The following is a 22,005-nucleotide window of genomic DNA, read 5'->3' as shown; positions in this document are numbered from 1 at the left end:
TTATGAATTAAGATGTAAATCACCATTTCACTGAAATTTCTTATTTTATTTTTATTTTTCGAATAAACTATTTGCAAAGCTATAGAACATATTATTAAATATTTTTATTTGGTTTTACATAATTTTTATTTTTTTATGTTATATTATGTAATTATATGAAAAAAAGTAAAAATATCCTTAAATTACTTTTTATAAATAAATATTCTTATTACACAGAAAATTAGAAAAACATTTGTGAATTTCTCTAAAATATTTTATTAGCTAATTTTAAAACAAATACATAACATCACATTAACAAAAAAATGTGAATTCCAATACTATTATTCATACAATTTAAATTTTTAATTAATTTTTTATATTTATAATTCATACATAAGATAACATTCTTAAGCTATGTTTAAACCACATTATCGATTTTCTCTATGAGGCACAAATTAAGAGCATGTGAATAAAAAATGAAGTAAAAGTTTATTGTTGTATATTATGCTAATTTATTATGTGCAATTAACGAATAAATTCCTCATAGAACCATAATTATATATGTATTTTAAATAATTAAAATTTTTTCATTAGAAGGCTTTATATAAATTTTTTTATAAATTAATCGATATTATTTCTTTAAAAATAAATAATCATTATTCATACATGAATATTTTGGCTAGTTAATGATAGCAAAAATTTATATATTTTTAAATAGTGATAATATGAATGTGCTTTATTTAGGGTTTCACATATAAATTTTAATTACATTTAACTTTTATATATAATTCGCCACATTTTATTTTACAATTTTTTATAAAATAAAAGTACGCAAATATTACTATATACAAATAAAAAATAAAAAATAGAACAACTTAATGCAGAAACTATATATATATCAAATAACACATAAAAATCCAAATATAGAAATAATATCCTTTACTAATGTTTACATATATATATAATTGAATAAATTAAGAAAAAATAATAATGAATGATTTATTATAAACTCAAATTTATAAGAATGAATTCAACTGATGTATTTTTATTATTTCACATAAAAGGAATATATAATAAATAGGAAGTACATCTATATTGTTTCAAGAAATATAAGTAAATCATAGCATAAGAATGATATGTTAAAATAATTAATAACAGTTTAATATGTTATTTAAAAACAATGTATATAACTTTAAATAATAATTTCTCTAACACTTGTGATGCTTATTCTCCTTTTTTAGTTCATTATATTTATTTATATCCTCTAATGTATCTTAGAGATTCAATATCTCTGCCTCGTAATATGTATTATCTTATTATATAATGTAAAATACCGAATAATTGCATCTTAGAGTATCACTAAAATGTCAATTAATTAAGTATATGTAATACTAAATAACATTTTTAACATCTCTATTTTCTTTAATTTTTGTTAATTTTTTTCTCGTTTACTTCATTTCTAAGTTTTGTTAAAATATATTTAATTATATGATAAATACATTAATAAAATTAAAATGTAATATTAACTTCTGGTTTGTATATTATAATTTATTATATATGAGAGTAATATATTTAACAACAATATTATATCAAAGAAAAAAAGAATTAATTTATTATTATTTTATAAGGGTCTTGAAACAAATGTTATATAATAAAAACTATATAATGAAGAAAAGAGATAAATTAAATAAAAGAGGTATATACAAAATTGAAAAATAATATGATACTACTTCACACATTTACTTCATTATATAAAAAAAGTAAAACACATATGATAAACATGTTTTCAAATAGAATATATGTTTTATAGATTTTATTGATGAACATTATAAGATATATTAATCTATAAATTTATTATGTTACAAGGGCATAATAATTTTTAAAAAATTTTATATTAAAGACGTTAGGAAATTATTCTATATTTTTTTTTTTTCTTTTTTTTAATTTATAATTATGATCAACATTCAGTATGATAATATCTACTTTTTTTTTACGCATTAATACTCGAAATATATATATGTATATAATATTAAATCAAATGTAATAAAAAAAAAATTATAACTCTAACTACCTCATCTCACAGAGAGGAGGAAATTAAAGGAATATTTTATTAATATATTATTTAGTCTATCGTTCGCATAACACCCTTATAATTAAAACTACTTCTTTTTTTGAAATATATTTTTAATTTAACAAAATATTACTTATTGTCATATATTATATTAGCATTTTAGTTAAATTTATTTTTCATTTATATTAATTGGAATCTCATTATTAATTATGAAGTTTATGTTCCCTATGAACATGTGTATTATTATGATCTACAAAAAAAATTATTTGATATAATTTGAAAAGTATTATTTTTACCTTAAAAAAAAATAATAGTTAATAAAAAAAAAATTCTATAATTTTTGAAGAGATAATATTTACCTATTTATAGTTTTTTAAAAGTCGACAAAGGATTCCTAAATACGTACTCTAATATTATGTGCATTATAGATGAAAAAGTACTAAAATTAATTTATTTTTGTATATAAATTATTAGTTCAATTAATTAATCCTCCCATAAATGAAACTAATAGGAAAGTTTATTTTTCTCAAAAAACGTTTTTAAGTTCATAAAAGTAATCTTGATTTTCAAAATTATTATATTTACATTTAAAATCGTTTATTTTATACGATACAAACTATAAAACCTTATCTAAATATTATAAAAAAATTAAAGTTCTAATTTTACTAAGGAATTTTTTTTAAAATTACATGTATAAAAAAAGGAATACACCACATATCAACACGTTATTATTGTTCTTTTACATATGTAAATATTAACAAGATAAAATTTTAATTATCGATATTCAATTCATGTATATTTAAATATGTTGGAATCCCGTAATATAGGAAAGATGTCATATCTTATCTTTTTTTTATAATAATTATATATAGCATATCATTTGAAGAATTCATTTTTCTATAATTAAAATAAATATTCTTTTTTATGAAATAAGATTTTGCGCATTTATATATTTTAAATTCTTTTTTCCTTATAGAATAATTTACTTCATAATTATCTTAATTATAAAGTTTAATTTCATAGAGCTACCCATAATGTTCATAGGAAAAATCATTGATCTATTTGTAATAGAATTAACTCAAGAATTTTAGAAAATACTGATAATTACGTTATCTGTCCATGTCAACAGAGTTCTATTTTTTTAACTTATAAGAAAGACTATTATATATCTTTTAAAAAACAGATCTTTTTAATAATTGAAATACCGAACAAAAAAGTGTGCAATTCACAATAAGGGTAGTTGCTTTAAACAATATAAAGATATTACATCCTATAAAAATAATATATTTTAGGAATATAAAGAAAACATTTATCTTTGTATTTTTAAAAAACTTACAGAGCTATATAATTTATTAGGTTTTTAACAATTTTACTTCTCAGAATAATAAAACAACTAGTAATTGTGTAGTTCCTAAAAAATGCTATAACTTTTATATTTAACATTCAAATAAGTATAAAGCAAAAAAAAGTAACTAATTTTATAAAGAGTTAAACAATTATAAGGACATACATGACGAGAAAATAGTCAATGTAACTGATTTTCCTGGAATACAAAAATTTTAGCACATATAAAAAGTTATGTAGTTATTAGAAGTTTAACGACAGTTGTCATATTAATAGCAACATTCACTTTATTTATTATATATACAGTTTATAAAAATTATACTTAATAGCATGAATATTGTATCATAATTTGTAAAATTCATTTTCTCAAAGAATATCTAGCCCATAACTATAGTTTTAAGTACATATATAAATATTTTTTTTTCGTATAATTTGATTCCATTTAAATGCCTTTACATAATCTTTTAAGAAAGAAAAATAATAAATAATGTTTACAAAATTGAAGAAGAAACTAGATAATCCTAACAATATACACATGAAAATGTAAACAGAAATTATAAAGGAGGTTTTCATAATATAAGTCATTATCCTAAAGGGAATGTTTAACACAAATTACGATTTATACATTTTGCATTAGAAAATCACAAAACTTAGTTGTATAAAAGTTAAATATAAGTGAATATTTATTAATAAATAAAATAAATCAAAAATAAAAAAAGGAATATATGTTTATTAAAAATATTTACAGAAAATGTTAAGATATATACACTAGTAATGTAAGAGTCCTTAGCAATTATATCCACTTGTGCATGATATTTTTGTTAGGAGGTAATACAAATAATTTTAAAACATAAATATACAATACAAGATGATAAAGTAAATACTTATTTCCTTATACAAAAATATTAAATAACGTTTAATAACTAAGTATTATATAATAGGGGAAAGGAAAAAAACAAAAGTATTAAAAAGTTCAATAATTTTATTATATAAATATAAGGGTAAAATATTAAAATAAAAAAATTATTGAAAAAATAAGAAGAATATATATATTTAATTCATAACTAACATTAATTTAAATTTTTATTATTATTTGTTCCGATGAAACTAAATATAAATTAAATTTTAACCCAATATAAAAAAATTTTAACATTGTTATATTTATGTGGCAGATATTCTATGTGAAATTTTAGTAAGAAAACTTGTAAAGCAAGATAAGTTAGATGAATTCTAACGTTCCTCAAATTTAAATGAGAAGACCATTATTAATGAGTTAATAGTTCATAAATACGTTATTCTTGAGAACTATTCTTAATTTCTTTTGTTCCATTCTTACCCTTTTATATGTACAACATCCAAGGAAAAAACAAATGAGTATAAATTAAAAAAACTCAATATATAATGCTATTACATAATTATAAATTTTTGACTAAATTAAATTATAATAATATCAAATAGCATGTTTATTTCTGTATTTTATTTTTATTTACTTTATACAAAAGTAAAAATACAACAAACATTCTCAGAAATATAATTGCAAGTATCACTATAATATGGAAATGTTCCAAAAAGTCGAAAGGAAATTCTTCTTTTCTTAAGGATAATGATAGAATACCACTTTTATGTTCTCCTTGAAGTTCGTTCTATACAAATTACTAAACATGTAATATTTTATAAATAGGGATAAATCTTTTTATCATATAAAAATATCGTGTACTGATCTAATTTGTGAATTGGAACCTTCATTATATACACTAATTTTAAATGATTTAAATAACCATGTATCGCCTTAGATTTTACTATATATATTAATTTTAGTTAATTTAAATAAGAGATTTTTTGGATTATACATTATACCTCATTCAAAAAATAAAACAAAAGATATGTAATATTGAAATTATTCCGAATTATCGAAACAATGGCATGTTCATATGGAAAGGATAAACTTAAATCATTTTATGATAAGTGCGCACTTAATTTTATTTTTAATAAATATCTTTTTAATAGCATACATAAATATACTTGGGGAAAAAATGCTCAGAATATAGTTCATACTGCCAGTAAATATAAAGATATCATTTAGCTTATTTTATACTTTTAAACTTTTTTTTTATTTTTACATTATATTTTTACCTTACACATATATATTGTATACTGCATAATAGGGTACATAATAAAACAAAATTATAAAAATAATTCAGTAACATTTTCTTACTAAATAATTTATTAAATAAAAACAAAATATTTTTAAAAGAATTAATCTATAAAAATTATTCACATAGTTCATCCAGAAATTCAACTTACTTTTAATAATTTATTTTTTATAAAAAAATAATTTAAGTAAAAAAATATGACTTTCATTTATATCTTAAAAATAAAGAATTTAAATAAAAAAAGTTTTTTTACAGATTAAATATTTTTAAAATTCTCAATATATTACATATACATTTACATTTTTATTTATATATATAATTATATAAATATTTCCTTTTCCTAAAACGTTTATGTTTATACTTTTCTTTTTAAAATAAAATTAATTATACATATAATAATATACATTAGCTAATAACTTAGAGTCAAATAATAACAGGAGGAAATTAAATCATTAATCACATGCTCTAAACTAAGAATACTATTTAAAAAAAATACTATTTATATTATACTTATAACTATATATATATTTAATGCAAATAAAGTAAAACTTCGATTAAAAGGATTTTTTAAAATAAATATGATTCCTGATATTTTTATCTTAAAGTTATTTTGTAGAATAAACATAAACATTCCTTCTATGTTAAAAAAAAAATATATATATATATATACAACACAAAGCATGTAAATCATTCCATCATTTACTAACCAAAATATTTATTTTTAATTTTAAACGAATAGTTCATTTTTTTATTTATGTAGCATATTATCATTTAAGACTAAAAAGGATAAAAAATAATGAGGACACCTTTTTACAGTAACAAATATAAACTTATGCATGATATAAATAAAATTAATTATATTTCTTTTTCCCTTAATTTTAAGGAGTATATATATATTCTTTAAAAAAAATATTTTTGTAAAAAGAAATATATATATAAACCATAATTTTATGTTAATCTGTAAAAACACTTTAATAACATAACGAAAAATATTAAAGTAGTCAAATTAACAAAAATATTAAAAGTGTATATTTTTACCGTTGCACATGAAAAGTGTCAGGCACATACAAATGTTTTTATAAAATTAAAGCAATTATAGGTTAGTCGCTATTTGTGAACATCACTTAGAGAATTATAAATATCAACTGTTACAAAAAAATTAATTTACGTGAAGAAGGATATGCCGTATTGTTTATATCATCTTTGTTATATGTGAACTTTACATTTCTTAACACTTTTCTACCAAGATAAATCATTGCTCCTACAGCTATAATACCATATATCAATAAACATATTAAATCCAAAGAATATGGAAATTTAATGTCTATCTGCAATATTTTCTCTGAGACTAAATACTTTATAAGTAACAGTGACGTTGCATATAATACAATGAAGCTAAATAAAGCCCAGATCATATATAATTTTTTTGATATGTCTCTATATAAAAACTTAAAATCAGCAATCGTAGCATCCCTAACCTTATTTTTATAATATATTTTGTCCAACAATCTTTTGTTAAAATATGAATTTTCCCTATTGCGTGCAGAAGATTTACTTCTCCTAGATTGCCCATAGCTTTGTGCATTATCTAATGAACATTCATTTCGCATTTTATTTTTTCCTTTCAATACGTTTTCATTATTATATTTAAATTTTTTTTCGTATCCTCCATTATTTTGTTTCTCTTCCATCATCCATGCAATATTTGAACATTTTTCCTGTTTATGCTTTGCTAGTAATCGATAAATTCTTGTAAACAATATTATATTATCATTGTTCTTATCCAAGCATTTGTAATAGATACTCTAAAAAAAAATATCCATGATTTAAAAGTATAAACAATTTTATTCTAACTATAAGTATTAATAAAAATGTACCACAAAAAATATAAACAGTTCATATATACATAAAAATAATATTATAGTACCAATTCATTGTAAAAATTACATATCCAAGTTAAAAGGAGCAAAGTACATATTTTAATATAAAATGGTAACTTATTTTTTTCTTCCATGGCATAAATTTTAAAAATTTAAATATACTCAGTAATGAAAAGAGTAGCAATAATATAATATTCGTCTAATTATAAAATAATTAATATTTTTTTTCATATTTATATTATTATCTTTTATTTTTATATGAATATTATTTAAAATATTTGTAACTAAAATACACTGTATAACATACACGAAAAAAAATAACTTTAAAAATTTATAAAATATTTTTTAATACCACCTTAAAAAACATAATTCGTTAAAATAACGTAATTCGCATTCATTCTTAAATATTCATAAAATATAATTTAACGATTTAATAGATATTAATAATTAAATTATTTTTCCATTACTCCTTTCAAAAAAAAATTAAAAAAATATATATTATTCCATAATATTTTAAAAAGTATCAATTTATTCACAATGTAAATTATAGAGAATACTCTGTTTTAAATATTGAGAATACTTATATAAATGCTGATTTTATATCAATAATTTTAATACTATAAATATTATATTTTGAAAAAATGTAAATTATTGTTAAATAATATTAATTATTAATTACCATAACATAATAGTAGTAATAATAATTTAAAAAGGAAATAACTGTATATAACTTCCTGTTATGTTAATTATAAAACTTGAAATCTATATTATCATCTATTTAAAAGATAAAATAAATAAGATAATACTCAATAACCTTAGCAAAGTATATAATTTAACTATATATAAAAACTCATTTTTTATTTTTTGTACCCATGATAATTAAAATTTTAAATTTTTTATTAAACTTTTATTTACATTATATTTTCTAAATGAAGAGTTTTAAAATTCACTTAATATATTTTTATTTTATTAAAAAAATATATATAATTAAATGAAATCTATGTAAATTCAAAAAAAAAAATTATCAAAAGTAAAGTTCCTATAAGAACCTTAGATAAAAATAGATTAAATATAAATGTATTTAAAATAAATTTTACAACGAATAATAATATATATAATGTATAATATGCACATAATGAATAAGAATGAATAACTTTAAATTTACTAAAATATATAATTTACTGATTTTTATTTATTTATCCTCAGAAGAAATATGTTATTTTTTATACATTCTTTTACATGTACATAAGGACATATTTTAAATATTAAGCACAATTATTAAACATGATTGTATAAATATAAAATATTTTTTTAAAAATACTTTTAACAGTAGAAATATATTATAACTAAGTATTTCTGTTCTTTATATATAATATTGTTTATGTAACCGTTAGAATGAACATTATAAAAATATGTTATTCCCAAATATTGTTTTAATCATTTAAAATATATATTTATACAATTATTATAATAAAAACATATCATTCTTCCAAGTAATAATTAAAAAATTATAAAAAAAATAAAAATACATAAATTTAAAATATTATTCCTGCATTAACAAAAAAAAAAAAGTAATTTATAAAAATTAGCATTATTGTACTTAAGTTTAAATTACATATACACTTTTCGTTATATTTTGAAAGATTCTTATTCAATATCCTTTAATTCATCTCCATTATTTTATAGCTTCATTTAATAATTCACACATAATTTTCGATATAAAATATATCTTTACTCATTTAAAAATGTTATGTTAATACATATGTAAATTATAAAATAAATTATAAAAATTTAGAGCAATATATAATAGAATCTTGGTAATAATTAACATAAATACGAATTCACTAGTTTGGTAAATATATAATATTTTAAAATATTTTATTTTTTATTAATTATATATATGTTTATATATATTTTCCTTTATTATTTATGTTTTTGTATTAATAAATTATTATATTAAAATTAATTATATTCTTTATAATATATTTAATTTTCTCTACCTTAAGTATCTTTGTGCTAATTAAATTATGTATATTCGCGTCTATAACATTCCATTTTTTTCTTTAAACGGTAGATCCAAGAATACTCTTTGCAATTCTTTCTTCTAAATAAATTATATATATTATTATATAATAGATTTAATTAATGATATTTTAAATATATAATCATTTAGAGTAATTCTTCTTTGTTCTACAGTATTTCTTTGTAGAATCTAATAAATATCATTTTGACTGCAAAAAGTTATATTCATTTTTTTATTTTTTCAGTGCAGTTCGTAATTCTTTATTATTTTTAATATATATTATTACATATTTGCATTGATATTCTAACAAACCGAATAATAATATGTGAATACGAAACTATTTGTTTTAATTAATATTTAATCGCATATAAACTTACCGATTCATGCATGTTCTGTTTATAATGTTATAAACTTGTATCTTATCCAATACTACAATATTATTTATGTTCCTAATAGACCTATTGGATCAATATGCTATAAAATATTTTTTTGTTTTATATAAGTAAACATGTATTTATATGATATATGTATCTCAAAAAAAAAAAAAAGTTTTAAAATATTATATGTTCACCTTATTTATATTTGATATTTTTATAACGGCCTATTACATTAAACGTTTATTTCAATTGTACATTAATTATAAACTATAATTTTTTTATATATGGATATGTTTTGAACTTCGTGCAGTTGCATTATATACAGTAAACATTGATATTTTATATTGTATTTTATAATAAGAATTATGCTTTTTGTTTCTCGTATAAATAGATATTTCCTTTTCATGAAAAATTACTTCTATTTACTTGTATTTGTTTCTATAGATGAAAATGTAAATTTTACATTTTTTTTTAAGAATAATATATATAGGAATTTTTCTATTATTTATTTAACTAAAATATATATTAACTATATAAAAAATATATAAACATTTGTATTACATTTATAAATGTTTAAGGTTATTAATATATAAATTACAAATAGTTGCATGATATATTAATATTTTAGAATGAAATATACTTCTGCACTATAATAGAAAAAAAAATATATATATTTCTAGCATTAAAGAATCTATGATGATAATAGAAAAAATATTGTAATTTTACATAAAATTAATATTTTCCGAAGTAAAAAACGAGTTAATATCTATCTTAATATTTTATATGTTTCATATAGTTGTGGATGTTAAGACATAATTTTAAGTTCACTATTTGCTATTTTGCGATTTCTTTTTTTTTTATATTAGGAAAGTTATGTTCCTTCCTAAGTTATTGCAGAATTTTTAATCTAAATTTTCTTCCTTTGTAATGAATTGTAATATATTACATCCTCATGACAATATCCTTAAATCATCTTATACTTCATCCCTTTTCTTTTCATCATCTGCTGAATTTATGTAAGATGGTAATATATCATCCCTTAAATTTATGTGCGAATGTTGTTCATGTTTATTGTCTCCTTATTACCAGTTTTTCCTGAATTGTAGAGAGATCTTCGAATACCCCATAAAAAGAATATTTTTTTATCATTATAATAAATTTAAATAGGATTTTCATGATTTATTTTCGTATTTGTTTTATATACAAGTTTTTCTTTTACTGCTTATGTTCAAATAGTTTTAGAATCAATCAAGTTATCAGAATAATAGAATGATGTAAAAACTATATAATAAGACTCCACATAAACTTTTTCTTATATATATAAAAACCATTTTCAAAAGGAAATGTTATATTATCCAAAAACTATGGTAAAATAAGGCTGCATAAATTTTATAGGAAATCCAAAACTCTTTATCATGGATGATAATATAAACCTTTGTTGTAAAATATTATTTATGTTATTCTGTAACGTGCGTTAATCCATAAATTGTTGTTTCGTTATCCATAGAATTATATTTTTAGGAGTATATTGTCCTAAAATGTGCTAATTTACTTATTCAAAATAATTTGAATAAATTCAAAAATACGTACTTAACTTTATATCAAATATAAATATAATATATCTCTTATATATGAAACTTTAATAAAAAAAAAAAAAAAATGAAATCATTACACTACGTCTTAAGTACAATTCAAATAAATAAAATTTTTTTCAAATATGCTTTCACAACTCTTAATTTATTAAAAACTTAAAATATTATTATACATCAAAATAAGGTTTACTTTTTTACATATAATATATAGTATAATTCTATATTCTAATTATTGTTATTTAAAAATAAAAAATATTTTTTAATAGAAAAGTTATTACACAAAAAATTAAAATAAATATATTATTTAAGAATTACAAAAAAATAAATATATATATTTTCAAATAAATACAAAAAGTTAAAAAGGAAAGAGTATATTCTTTAATTATACTTATTTTTATTTCCTTTTTATCATTTCTATTGAATAGAAAAGTTTATTTAACCAAAATTTGTTTTCTGAGTATTTATGATCTAATTCTCATAAAGTTCTGCGTAATTATAGAGAAATGAAACGCATTCTATTTGACGCGATAAGTTAAAACTTCTTTTGTTCGTACTAAAATTGCTGAGTTTTGGGCTCTCTCTGAAAGTCCTTGTGTGCTTAAATCTGGGAAATAACTTATATATTTTAATTTTCTTTCCTTAATTTCAAGTATACGCTATTGAAACAGTGTAAACTAGTATATAAATGAATGATATAAAACGTATATAATATGGTTATTTTACAAATTGTCCATCTTAAGAAAAATGCATTATTAAAAGTAACTTACGGAGTATTCATATTATAAGATGCAATTTGTTATTTACATTAAAGTGAAGAAAAAATACCAATATTATTCGAATTACTAAGCCAACTACATTGGAAACAAGGACAAAGTTATTTTTTAACATATTCCATTGTGTTTTTACAATATTAGAAAAATCTTCATGTGTTATAAGTAATTTATTTGTAATTGTATTTTGATCACTGTAAACCCTTTTTTCCTTGGTTTATAAAACTTGTAATTTTCCTGAATTTCTTGAACTTTATGATATAACTTCTCTAATATTCTCTTCATTTGTCCCAAAAATAACTTTTTTAATCCTTCAATAGTCAATAAACTTCCCATTAGTTAATAGGTAGCCCATGAAAACTTTTTTTTTTTTAGTAAAATTAACTTTAACCGAATCTTCCGTATTTTGGAAAAGTCGCGAGCTATCATCTTATGGTTTGATATTTAGACAACATAGATTTCTCACAAGGTTAAATTTCTACCTATGTTCATCATTTATTTTCATGAGACATTTTATTTTTTTTTCTAGATTACTAGAATCCACGAGGTTAGTAATTGCCTCAGATTAAACTTCCTCTAAATGTGTATTCAACGCTGTTGTCAGATCTCCTGAAAAAAAACACCCATGTGCCTCTTGACATGTGCTGATTCCAGCTGCAATCATACTACTGTGGGTATAGCCATCTTCTTTGATTAAGATTCATAATGAACCTTTGCCCCATATCTTAAGATGGAACGTAGTAAAATAAAATAGCTCCAAGTATTCTAGATCTAACTATGTAAAATCCTACTCTTTGTCAATAGTTTTAGTTGTAATACTTTTTATTCCGTAAAAGTTTCCATTAGTTTTAAATTTCAATTTAGACAAAAGATTACTAAAATCAAACTCAGCACTACAATTCAAAAAAAAATGTCGACAAAATGTTACGCCTAACAAACAATACTCATTCTTTTACTTGTTATATAAAATAGTGATAGCATTCTGGTATTCTGGGTATTTATTAATCATAAACTTATTACAAATATCTTTACTTTTAATACTCGCATAATCTTCAAAATATAGATACAAATATTTATCTTCATTCTTATAATTCTTTTCGCTTATGTTTTTATTATCAAATTTACATTTACAATAATATATAGGATAAGTTCAGGTAAAGAATATAGTAAATTAAGGAATTCATTAACATCAGATTTAACATTATAACTTAGTCATTTTTGAATACATGTTGTTTTTTTTCATATAACCAGTATATATATTGTAAACAAAGGTTACAATAAATTTTTGATCCACACTTTTCATACAAATATTTAAAAGTTCTTGCAACTTTTTTACAAAGTCCAGAAGTGCCTCCATTGTAATCTCCTATATTTTTAAGTTACAAAAACAAATATATTGCTAATCAATGACTTCATTATTCACTTCAACATATATATTATATCAAGGTAACTCCTTTAAAGCGTATCCCTGAAAATATTTTGGATAATATGAATCATTTAAATAATTAAATACTTAAAAATTATAAACTAAGTTATTTTATTTTACGCAAAAAATAATATTAATATAAGGATTCATGATTTATTATTTCTGTGAAATATTAAAATATATATATACTTTTTGCTCTTCTTGCATTTTTATATATTCCTTTCAACTACACGATTTATGTGCTAGAAGATATAATTAAAACTATGAATATATAAATATTTATGTATAATTTGTGACAGCTCATTTAAAAATTAGTTTTCATTTATTTTTTTATTAGTATTTTAAATCTATTTATATATTTATTTGTGAAAAATGTCACTTAATTTATTTTTTAGATAATATTATTACTATATTTTTTTTACTGCATTAATATATTTAATTAGAACTTAAATAGCTGTAACGTTCACACAATATTATAGTAAAAAAAAGAAGAAAAATAATGTAAAAATTCATTATATATATATATTATTCATTTAATCATTAAAATCTATATTTATTTGAAAATAAATAGCATATTAAATGTAAAAATTTAATTATAACGCTTAGAGATGTATTATTTTGTAACTCTTTTGCAATTTTAAATATTTTTATATTCCTAATTAAGGTTACTTTAAAATATTAAAAAAATAATTATTCAATAAATATATTTACAATTAGTCCTTTAAAACTGTGTATTTTATCACACTGCAAGATATACAATAATACATGCATACATTACCATACTTAGCCATGATTGCAAAAATAAAAAATAAATCAATGAAAAAGGAATATTACAAAAAAGTACAAAGTGTAAGAAATAAGTGGTTTTAATATGATAAAAAATATCTCTTGTAATATATTTATTTTAATTATAATTCCACTATTTTTTAAGAGGCCTATATTATGCGACTACAAATAGTATGCTTCATTTAATGTTAACAGTAGAAAGTCAATATTTAATTTTACTACATATTACAATTATCTTGGTGAAAATTCACTTGTACAATAAAGTATTTATATATAAATGCAACAATCAGATTAATTAATTTATGTAAAAATGTTTTAAAGAAAATTGAAAAATGTTAATATTCTAATGTAAAAGGATAAGAATATTATTATTTATCTAGCATAATGTAAATATTACTCGAAAACATATCTGAAAAGGAATTAATATAATCTGTAAGAATAAATTAAATGTGGAAAATATTTTTACAATATTTATTTAATATTTTATGTATACTAAGATAATGTTTAAAGATTATAATATTAAATCTCAAAATTTGCACTTTTTATTTAATTTTTACTTTACAGTTTTTATTTTTAATGACAAATGAACTAAAATATAATATATTATATCAATAAATTAAGAATTTATCAAAGAATTCTTTTCTTATATTTTTGGATATATGCCTTTGCTATGCATCATTTTAAAATTGCGTACGTATAAAATATAGTTATTATAATATAAAATTATCATATTTTTAGTAAATACATTACACATTAAAAAGAACTAACAGTTATATCAATTCAAATATATATAGAAAGGATATTTATTTTTACTATAAATTACTCGTAAGAACATAAAATCATGTTATTTTAGTATTTTATTTTAATATTTAGATAAACGTTTTATTGGTTTATACCGCATTATATTTGTTCTAACATAAAAATTTAAAGTACAATTTTGTATATATTTTTTTTGTTGGATACTTCCATAGCATATATATATATAAATTTATTTTTTATTAATCTTAAATGAACAAAAAAATTAATTAATAATTAAGATATGATTAAAAAAAATTAAATATTGCAAATTTCTTTAAAGAATATTCGATATTTTATTTTTTGTATATTTTAATTATTAATTTATATTATTTCTTTAAATAGAGATGTTAACAATTATGTTGATTGCATAACCAATTATTGTAATTCGTAGAATTGTAGAAAATTAATTCATGGTACTACAGTGAACATCAAATAACATCAGTAAAATGTTTAAAATGACTTGCTTGTTATATATTATATTTAAATTATTTTTTAAAACATTTTTTCATATTATGTTAGGTTAAATGTTTTAGTTTACATAAATTATCGTATTTCTCACATAGTAACTTAAAAAGTTATTTGTTACTAAACATAGTTTTCACAAAATTATTTTTAGGTATATAATTATTCTTATAATCTTCATTCATTGTTTTTTATTACTAGATATTTATTATACTCAATTAATTATGCTCTCGCTATTGATTAATATTTAAGTTCAAAGAATATCCTTAATCTGGATCTTGATCTGCATTTTAGTTATTAAGCTCCAGAGTTGATAATAAAAATGTAATATAATTTTTAATAAGTACTATATTATTTTACATCTAATTTTAAAAAAATTGTGTATACATAGTATATTTATTACATCATTCATATTCAAAAGAATAATATATAATAATACGGAAATACGTTCAAAAAATCCATAAATTTAATATTTATACGAAATTTTCTGTATTTTCTGATCATATATAATACATTGGTATTCGACTATTTAGCTCACAAATTCCACTTAATTAAAGAAAAATCCTTCATTTTTCTTGTATAGTGTTTATATTTATATAAATTATATAGTATATTATGATATAATGGAAATAAAAAATGTTATAATACATTATTAGATAGAACATAAAATAACAATTATATTCATAAAATGATTAAATATAAAAAATTTATAATATATAAATATATTTTTTAAAAGTAATGATATTTTTGATGAGAAGTAAATTACAAGTTAACGAAATATTAAAGTATACATAATTTTTATGATTTATTATAATGTATCCATATTTTTTGTCATAATACGTTGAATAATTATTCCATTTTTTAATAGATGTAATAAGGATTAAAAACTTATTATTCCACTTTTATATATTATATATACTGAAATTTATAATAAAATAAGTTCATCAATATTTACATATAAAAGAGGAAAATGTATAAAGTATATAGCCTAAATGTGGTTTAAACAATTATACGTTTTTATTAGAAAAATAGTTAAATATTAAAGAGTGAAAGATAAATATAATTTAACTATTAAATTGTGTTTCATTTAAAAATTACACTTATAAAATGAGGGTAAATAATTAAAAGAAACTATTTACTTCATATTTCATTTTGTTAATTTTTCATATTCACATTACAGGCTTCCATAGGCTTCTTTAGTATATATATTTATATATTGAAATTTATGAAGTACAGCATTTATTATTAAATTTTTATGAAGTAAATATATAGATGAGTTCATAAAATTATGTTCTAATTTATTGGATCAGCTGAATGAATATCCAAAAGAATCACTAATATAGTACAAACATACAATATCCTTAATAAGAAATTATCGTAAGCAAAAATTTACTCTACTAATGCTATATTAAAAAACATATATTTCACCCCATTTTATCAGATATTGTGTAATTTTTAATAGTTCATTAGAAATTTAAGAAATATTTTTAAGCATTTTAATCAGGATAATAAAGTTAATTTTTTATCATTTATATCTTTTTGTACTAGGATAATTTGTAGTGATACATTATATATTATCATAAAACATAAAGTCAACAAAAAAGATTTAATTTTAATAATTTCTCAAATATGAACATATTCTAAATATAAAATATATATTTTTTTAATACTACACAAAGCGTATTAAGTTCATAATGGACATCTATAAATATTTTATGAAATGCTTACTCATATAATAGTATTAATTTAAAAAATATATGTATATAACCTTCTCTCAAATTTTGTATTCAGTAGGATATTAAATAAACATAATTAGGAGCATTATAAAGAAAACATAGCAGCATAAGTAATAATAAGCTAATATTTTGAATATATATTATTATAAAGAAGAAATTAAACATATAAAAATTAATAATATATTAAAATTTTTTTAAAATAATTAAACTAATAATAACATTCAAATAATTCCTACAATTAAAATTAGGTAATACGGATATTCAGAAGACATTAAAATAAGTAGATAACTTTCATTACAAAAAGGTAATAATAGAACTCGATAAGATATTCATTAAAATAAACAAAACAGTGAAATTACTAAAAAAAAATAACATAAATTATTAATAAAATAAGGCTTATGTTTTTGTTCATTCTATAACAGTGTTGTACATTATGAATTAAATTATTCAGAATATCTTATGTAATTATTATTGATGTATGAAAATAATGGCGCAGAACTTATTGAAAAATGAATTTTAAGCTTTGCATTACTCAAACCAAAATAAATTAACAATATTTATCTCGATAAAAAATATATGTAAACCGTGAAGTATATATATATCTACTAAATAACTGTTATTTCAAATGCTTCAGTATATATATATATACATATATATTGTTCCGTAAATATTCAATTATCAGGTACTAAATAATGCAAATACAAATAGAAGAAAAAAAAGTAATCAAATTCTTCATGAACATTAACGCCTAATGTATTTAATGTAAGTATTTAATAAAATATTTCAGAATGATGGATAATTATAAGACATTTCTTTAAAATATATTAATATTTGAGGGGTTGTTCTAAACATTACAAATATATGTTCTTATTTTGTCTTCTCTAATTAATAGTAAACGAATGTAATATTATTAAGTTAAATTATTCATGAAATATACACTAAATAATATTAAATTATTTTAAATATCGGATTACATTTATTTAGAGAATCTACACAGATCTAGAAAATATTGCATTTATATAGAATATTATTCAAATTTATATAAATACTATGTACTTCAATTTCATTATTGCAAAATAATTATATACCTCGAATGGTTATTTTAGCATTATATATTATATTCAAAATAAATAGGTATATTTCCTATTAATATATGATAAAATATAATATATGGATTTAACTTTTTAACTATTTAAAAAATATATAGTTTTTTTATTTATAAAATTTCTATATTATTTATATTTAATTTTTGAAAAATTGAATTAACATCTCATTTAAGAGCAATATAAAAATAACAAATGGTTTTACTTCATCATTTAATATCAAAAATTTAGAATCCTTAATATATTAAACTATTATATATAATTCATAATAAATATAGATATTATTTTATTATACATTTTTAGTTTCACTTTTATACATTTAAAAAAATTTAACCTTATTTAAGGCACTTTTTCTTTAAATATGTTTTATAACACATCACATTAATTATATTTTATTTAATAAAATTAACATTATTTTTAAGTAAATATATATTTATATATAAATCAATAAATAAAACATGTTCATATTCCTTCATTAAATACAAAATAGAACACATTCATTGTTAAAATAATAAGACTGAATTTTCTTAAAAACAATAATAAATAAGAATTTTAGACTAGAACAAGATATATAATACAATACACTATCTTTTTTTACAAATGTAAATAATAACAGTTGTATAAAATTATAAAAATTGCACTATTTTATATTAATTTTACAACAGAAGCTTATATTTTTCATAAAAATCCAATTTAGTACACAAATATATATTTTATGACAAATATATTTAATTAATCTTAGGTAATTATTTAAAATAAAATATTCGAAATACATAAAATATTTAAATACTCATGATAAAAAGGACATAATTTATTACACTTATATATAAAAATGATAATGTAAACAAATAAATATTTATAAAATTATAGAATATATAGCTGTGTTTATTAAAAATATATAACTACAGATAATACAGTTATTGCTCTATATTAATAACTTTACTACAGAATAATATATATTCCTCCTTATTTCACATATTCAGACATTGACTTTAATTTTTCATGATTTTCGTTATTTCCTCAGATCCTAGGAAATGCTGTCATAAGTATCACAACTAGTATATTAATAATCTCACAAAATGATAACAAAAAAGAGTATTTTTTTGTATATTCTCCTTCAAATTTTACCAAAGTAATAATATATTCCAATATATCATCCAAATACATATATATATGTAACACGAGTATTCCTATTTCTAACAAGTAAAAAAGAAATATTATAGATTCTCCAAATTCGTATTTATAAATGTTATATTTCTTAAAGCTATATCGCATATAATCTCGTTTCTTTCAAGAAAAATATTATAATCTTTTTTTAATCCATTTTTTTTTTAAATAAAAGTGTTTTCCATTAAACACTTAATTATTATAATTTTTAACTTATATATATACTCTTTTCTTCTTTAAAGAGCTTTTAACTGATTTTTTTTTCCTTCTGTCCCTTTTTCAATATTATATAAATCTTATTTTTCATTAATTCTATTATATGGAAACAGTCCTATTAAACATGCATTATTTGAATACGTATGCTCTTTACATTTTGTTAGTATAAGATAATTTCTTATTTCAAATATTCTAAAAAGTTTGTTCTCATCCACATAACTGTTAAACATTCTCTAAAAAAAAAAAAAAGGTATATATTTTTTATTTTATACAAAATATAATGCGAATATAGAGCATTTATAAAAATAAAATATAAAAAATAAGAATAATGCACAAATGCTTATATAAAGCAACTGTACAACATAATTCTTAAAATTTAGAATAGAACATGAACGTATAAATGCAACATATTTAATAAAAAATAGTGCCATAATTTGTTGTTCCATTATAAATAATTCTTAAGAATCTAACATATGCATTAAGGAAAAAATTAATTAATTATAAAAATATATCTTCTAATGATAGATACTATATTTATTTTAAGAACTTCCTTTTATTAGTGGTTTATAAAATATTAATAAAAACGTATATAACTCTAAAGTATTTTACAACCTCCATGAAGAAAAATTGATAATGTATAATAAAATTTTATACCTAATATTATTTATAAAAAGTTAACTTTCCTTAAAATAAATTGAATTCATTAATAAATATTTAAAATGTATAATTTAATTATTTGATGTATTGAACTAATTAAATTATTTTTTTTATTATTTCTTTTCAAAACGAAATATAAAAAAAATATATTATAATTCATAATATATCAAGATCTTGAATTTGTATAGAATAGAGGACGTACATAATATAGATAACACATCGTTTTTTATATTACGGGGAATATTATAAATTTTCTTCATTTTCTCCTGTTAATAGTTATAATTTTATACACATTGTATTTTGGAAATTTTGCTTATTTGTAATAAACTAAAGGTTATAATAATAGTAAAAATAAATAAAGAACATCATAATTTGTACAACATTTATGTTAAATTATGCACATCATTTGCATTATTTACTACATAAACATATGCGCTCTTCTATGATAAACATTATATAATTAAAAAAATATATATTTGATTCTATGTTATCCGTAAAACAACATTTATTTTAAAGGTAAATATATGCTGGTCTTTTTATTTTGTAATACACTATTTCATTGTTATAATTTTTAATTTTGTATAAACTATATTATTATTTCAAAATGAAAACGTTGTAAATTTAAGAAATATATTTTATTTTATTTTATTTATTTTAATTATATATATATATTTAAAATAAATCTAATAAAGAACAAACAAAAAATACTGTATAATAATTCTTTTACATAATTTGTCATTATCTCAATAAACATATTTCAACAATGCTTCTGTTTAAATCTTTCAAGATTAAAATGCATGTTTTTTTACGTTGTGTTCTTATTTCTTTATATGTATTTAAGTTCTTTTTATAAAATAGAATTAAATTAACATAAATTAAAGTGTAATAATAAAATAATTAATGTTTATAACAGTTTATTTATTGGTAAAAAAGTGCAATACTAAAATTAGTAATTAGATACATGCTTACCGACTAAAATTTAACATTGTATTAATGAGTTTTTATTATATCCTACAAAAGCGCTAATCCGTAAACCAAAAAACTCATATATATACACATATTATTTACAGATACTTCTATAATTTTATATCATTTGTAAGAAAAGAAAAAAATTAAAAAATATTAAAAATTACATTGATTAAATTGTCAATTTTTTCATTTATTTATGTCGAAGTTTTGAAATCAAGATATATAACTATAGGTAATATTTTAAAAAAAATAAAATGCATAATGCATTTCACTTTCTAAGTAATATATTTTCAAATGTATATACCCTGTTACTATACAACAAAGTATTAATTAAAATTTTTGTGTTTAATTTGGATTTTTGGAAAAGAACTTATAAGAAAGTTGCTGCTTACACATATTAAAATCTCACAAATATATCGAAGCAAGAGTCATATAATTTAAACATATATAATAAATATCTTTTATAAAAATATAGCTTAATATTTTAATTAAAATA

The 22,005-nt window shown here is 18.8% G+C and overlaps 1 protein-coding gene and 3 pseudogenes across 1 annotated transcript, besides 3 other annotated features; 1 reads left to right on the top strand and 3 right to left on the bottom strand.

Moving 5' to 3' along the window:
* Nucleotides 1-3,113: 3,113 nt before the first annotated feature.
* On the top strand, nucleotides 3,114-4,000 carry PmUG01_08054800 (annotated as a pseudogene).
* Nucleotides 3,114-4,000: a sequence feature (PIR protein, pseudogene).
* A 2,695-nt stretch (nucleotides 4,001-6,695) lies between these two features.
* Nucleotides 6,696-7,561, bottom strand: PmUG01_08054700 (Plasmodium exported protein, unknown function; the record flags this gene model as incomplete). The annotated part of the gene is made up of 2 exons (XM_029004724.1): nucleotides 6,696-7,352; nucleotides 7,475-7,561. The coding sequence occupies 2 exons, from the start codon at nucleotides 7,559-7,561 to the stop codon at nucleotides 6,696-6,698; spliced, it is 744 nt and encodes a 247-aa protein (XP_028861384.1).
* Nucleotides 7,562-11,934: 4,373 nt separating this feature from the next.
* Nucleotides 11,935-13,556, bottom strand: PmUG01_08054600 (annotated as a pseudogene).
* Nucleotides 11,935-13,556: a sequence feature (PIR protein, pseudogene).
* A 5,910-nt stretch (nucleotides 13,557-19,466) lies between these two features.
* Nucleotides 19,467-20,116, bottom strand: PmUG01_08054500 (annotated as a pseudogene).
* Nucleotides 19,467-20,116: a sequence feature (fam-m protein, pseudogene).
* Nucleotides 20,117-22,005: the final 1,889 nt, after the last annotated feature.

Source organism: Plasmodium malariae (assembly GCF_900090045.1).
Source record: "Plasmodium malariae genome assembly, chromosome: 8".
In the NCBI taxonomy this organism is placed as follows: Eukaryota; Apicomplexa; class Aconoidasida; order Haemosporida; family Plasmodiidae; genus Plasmodium; species Plasmodium malariae.
Note: the sequence above shows the minus strand (reverse complement) of the source record. Positions and strands in the feature narration are given on the sequence as shown.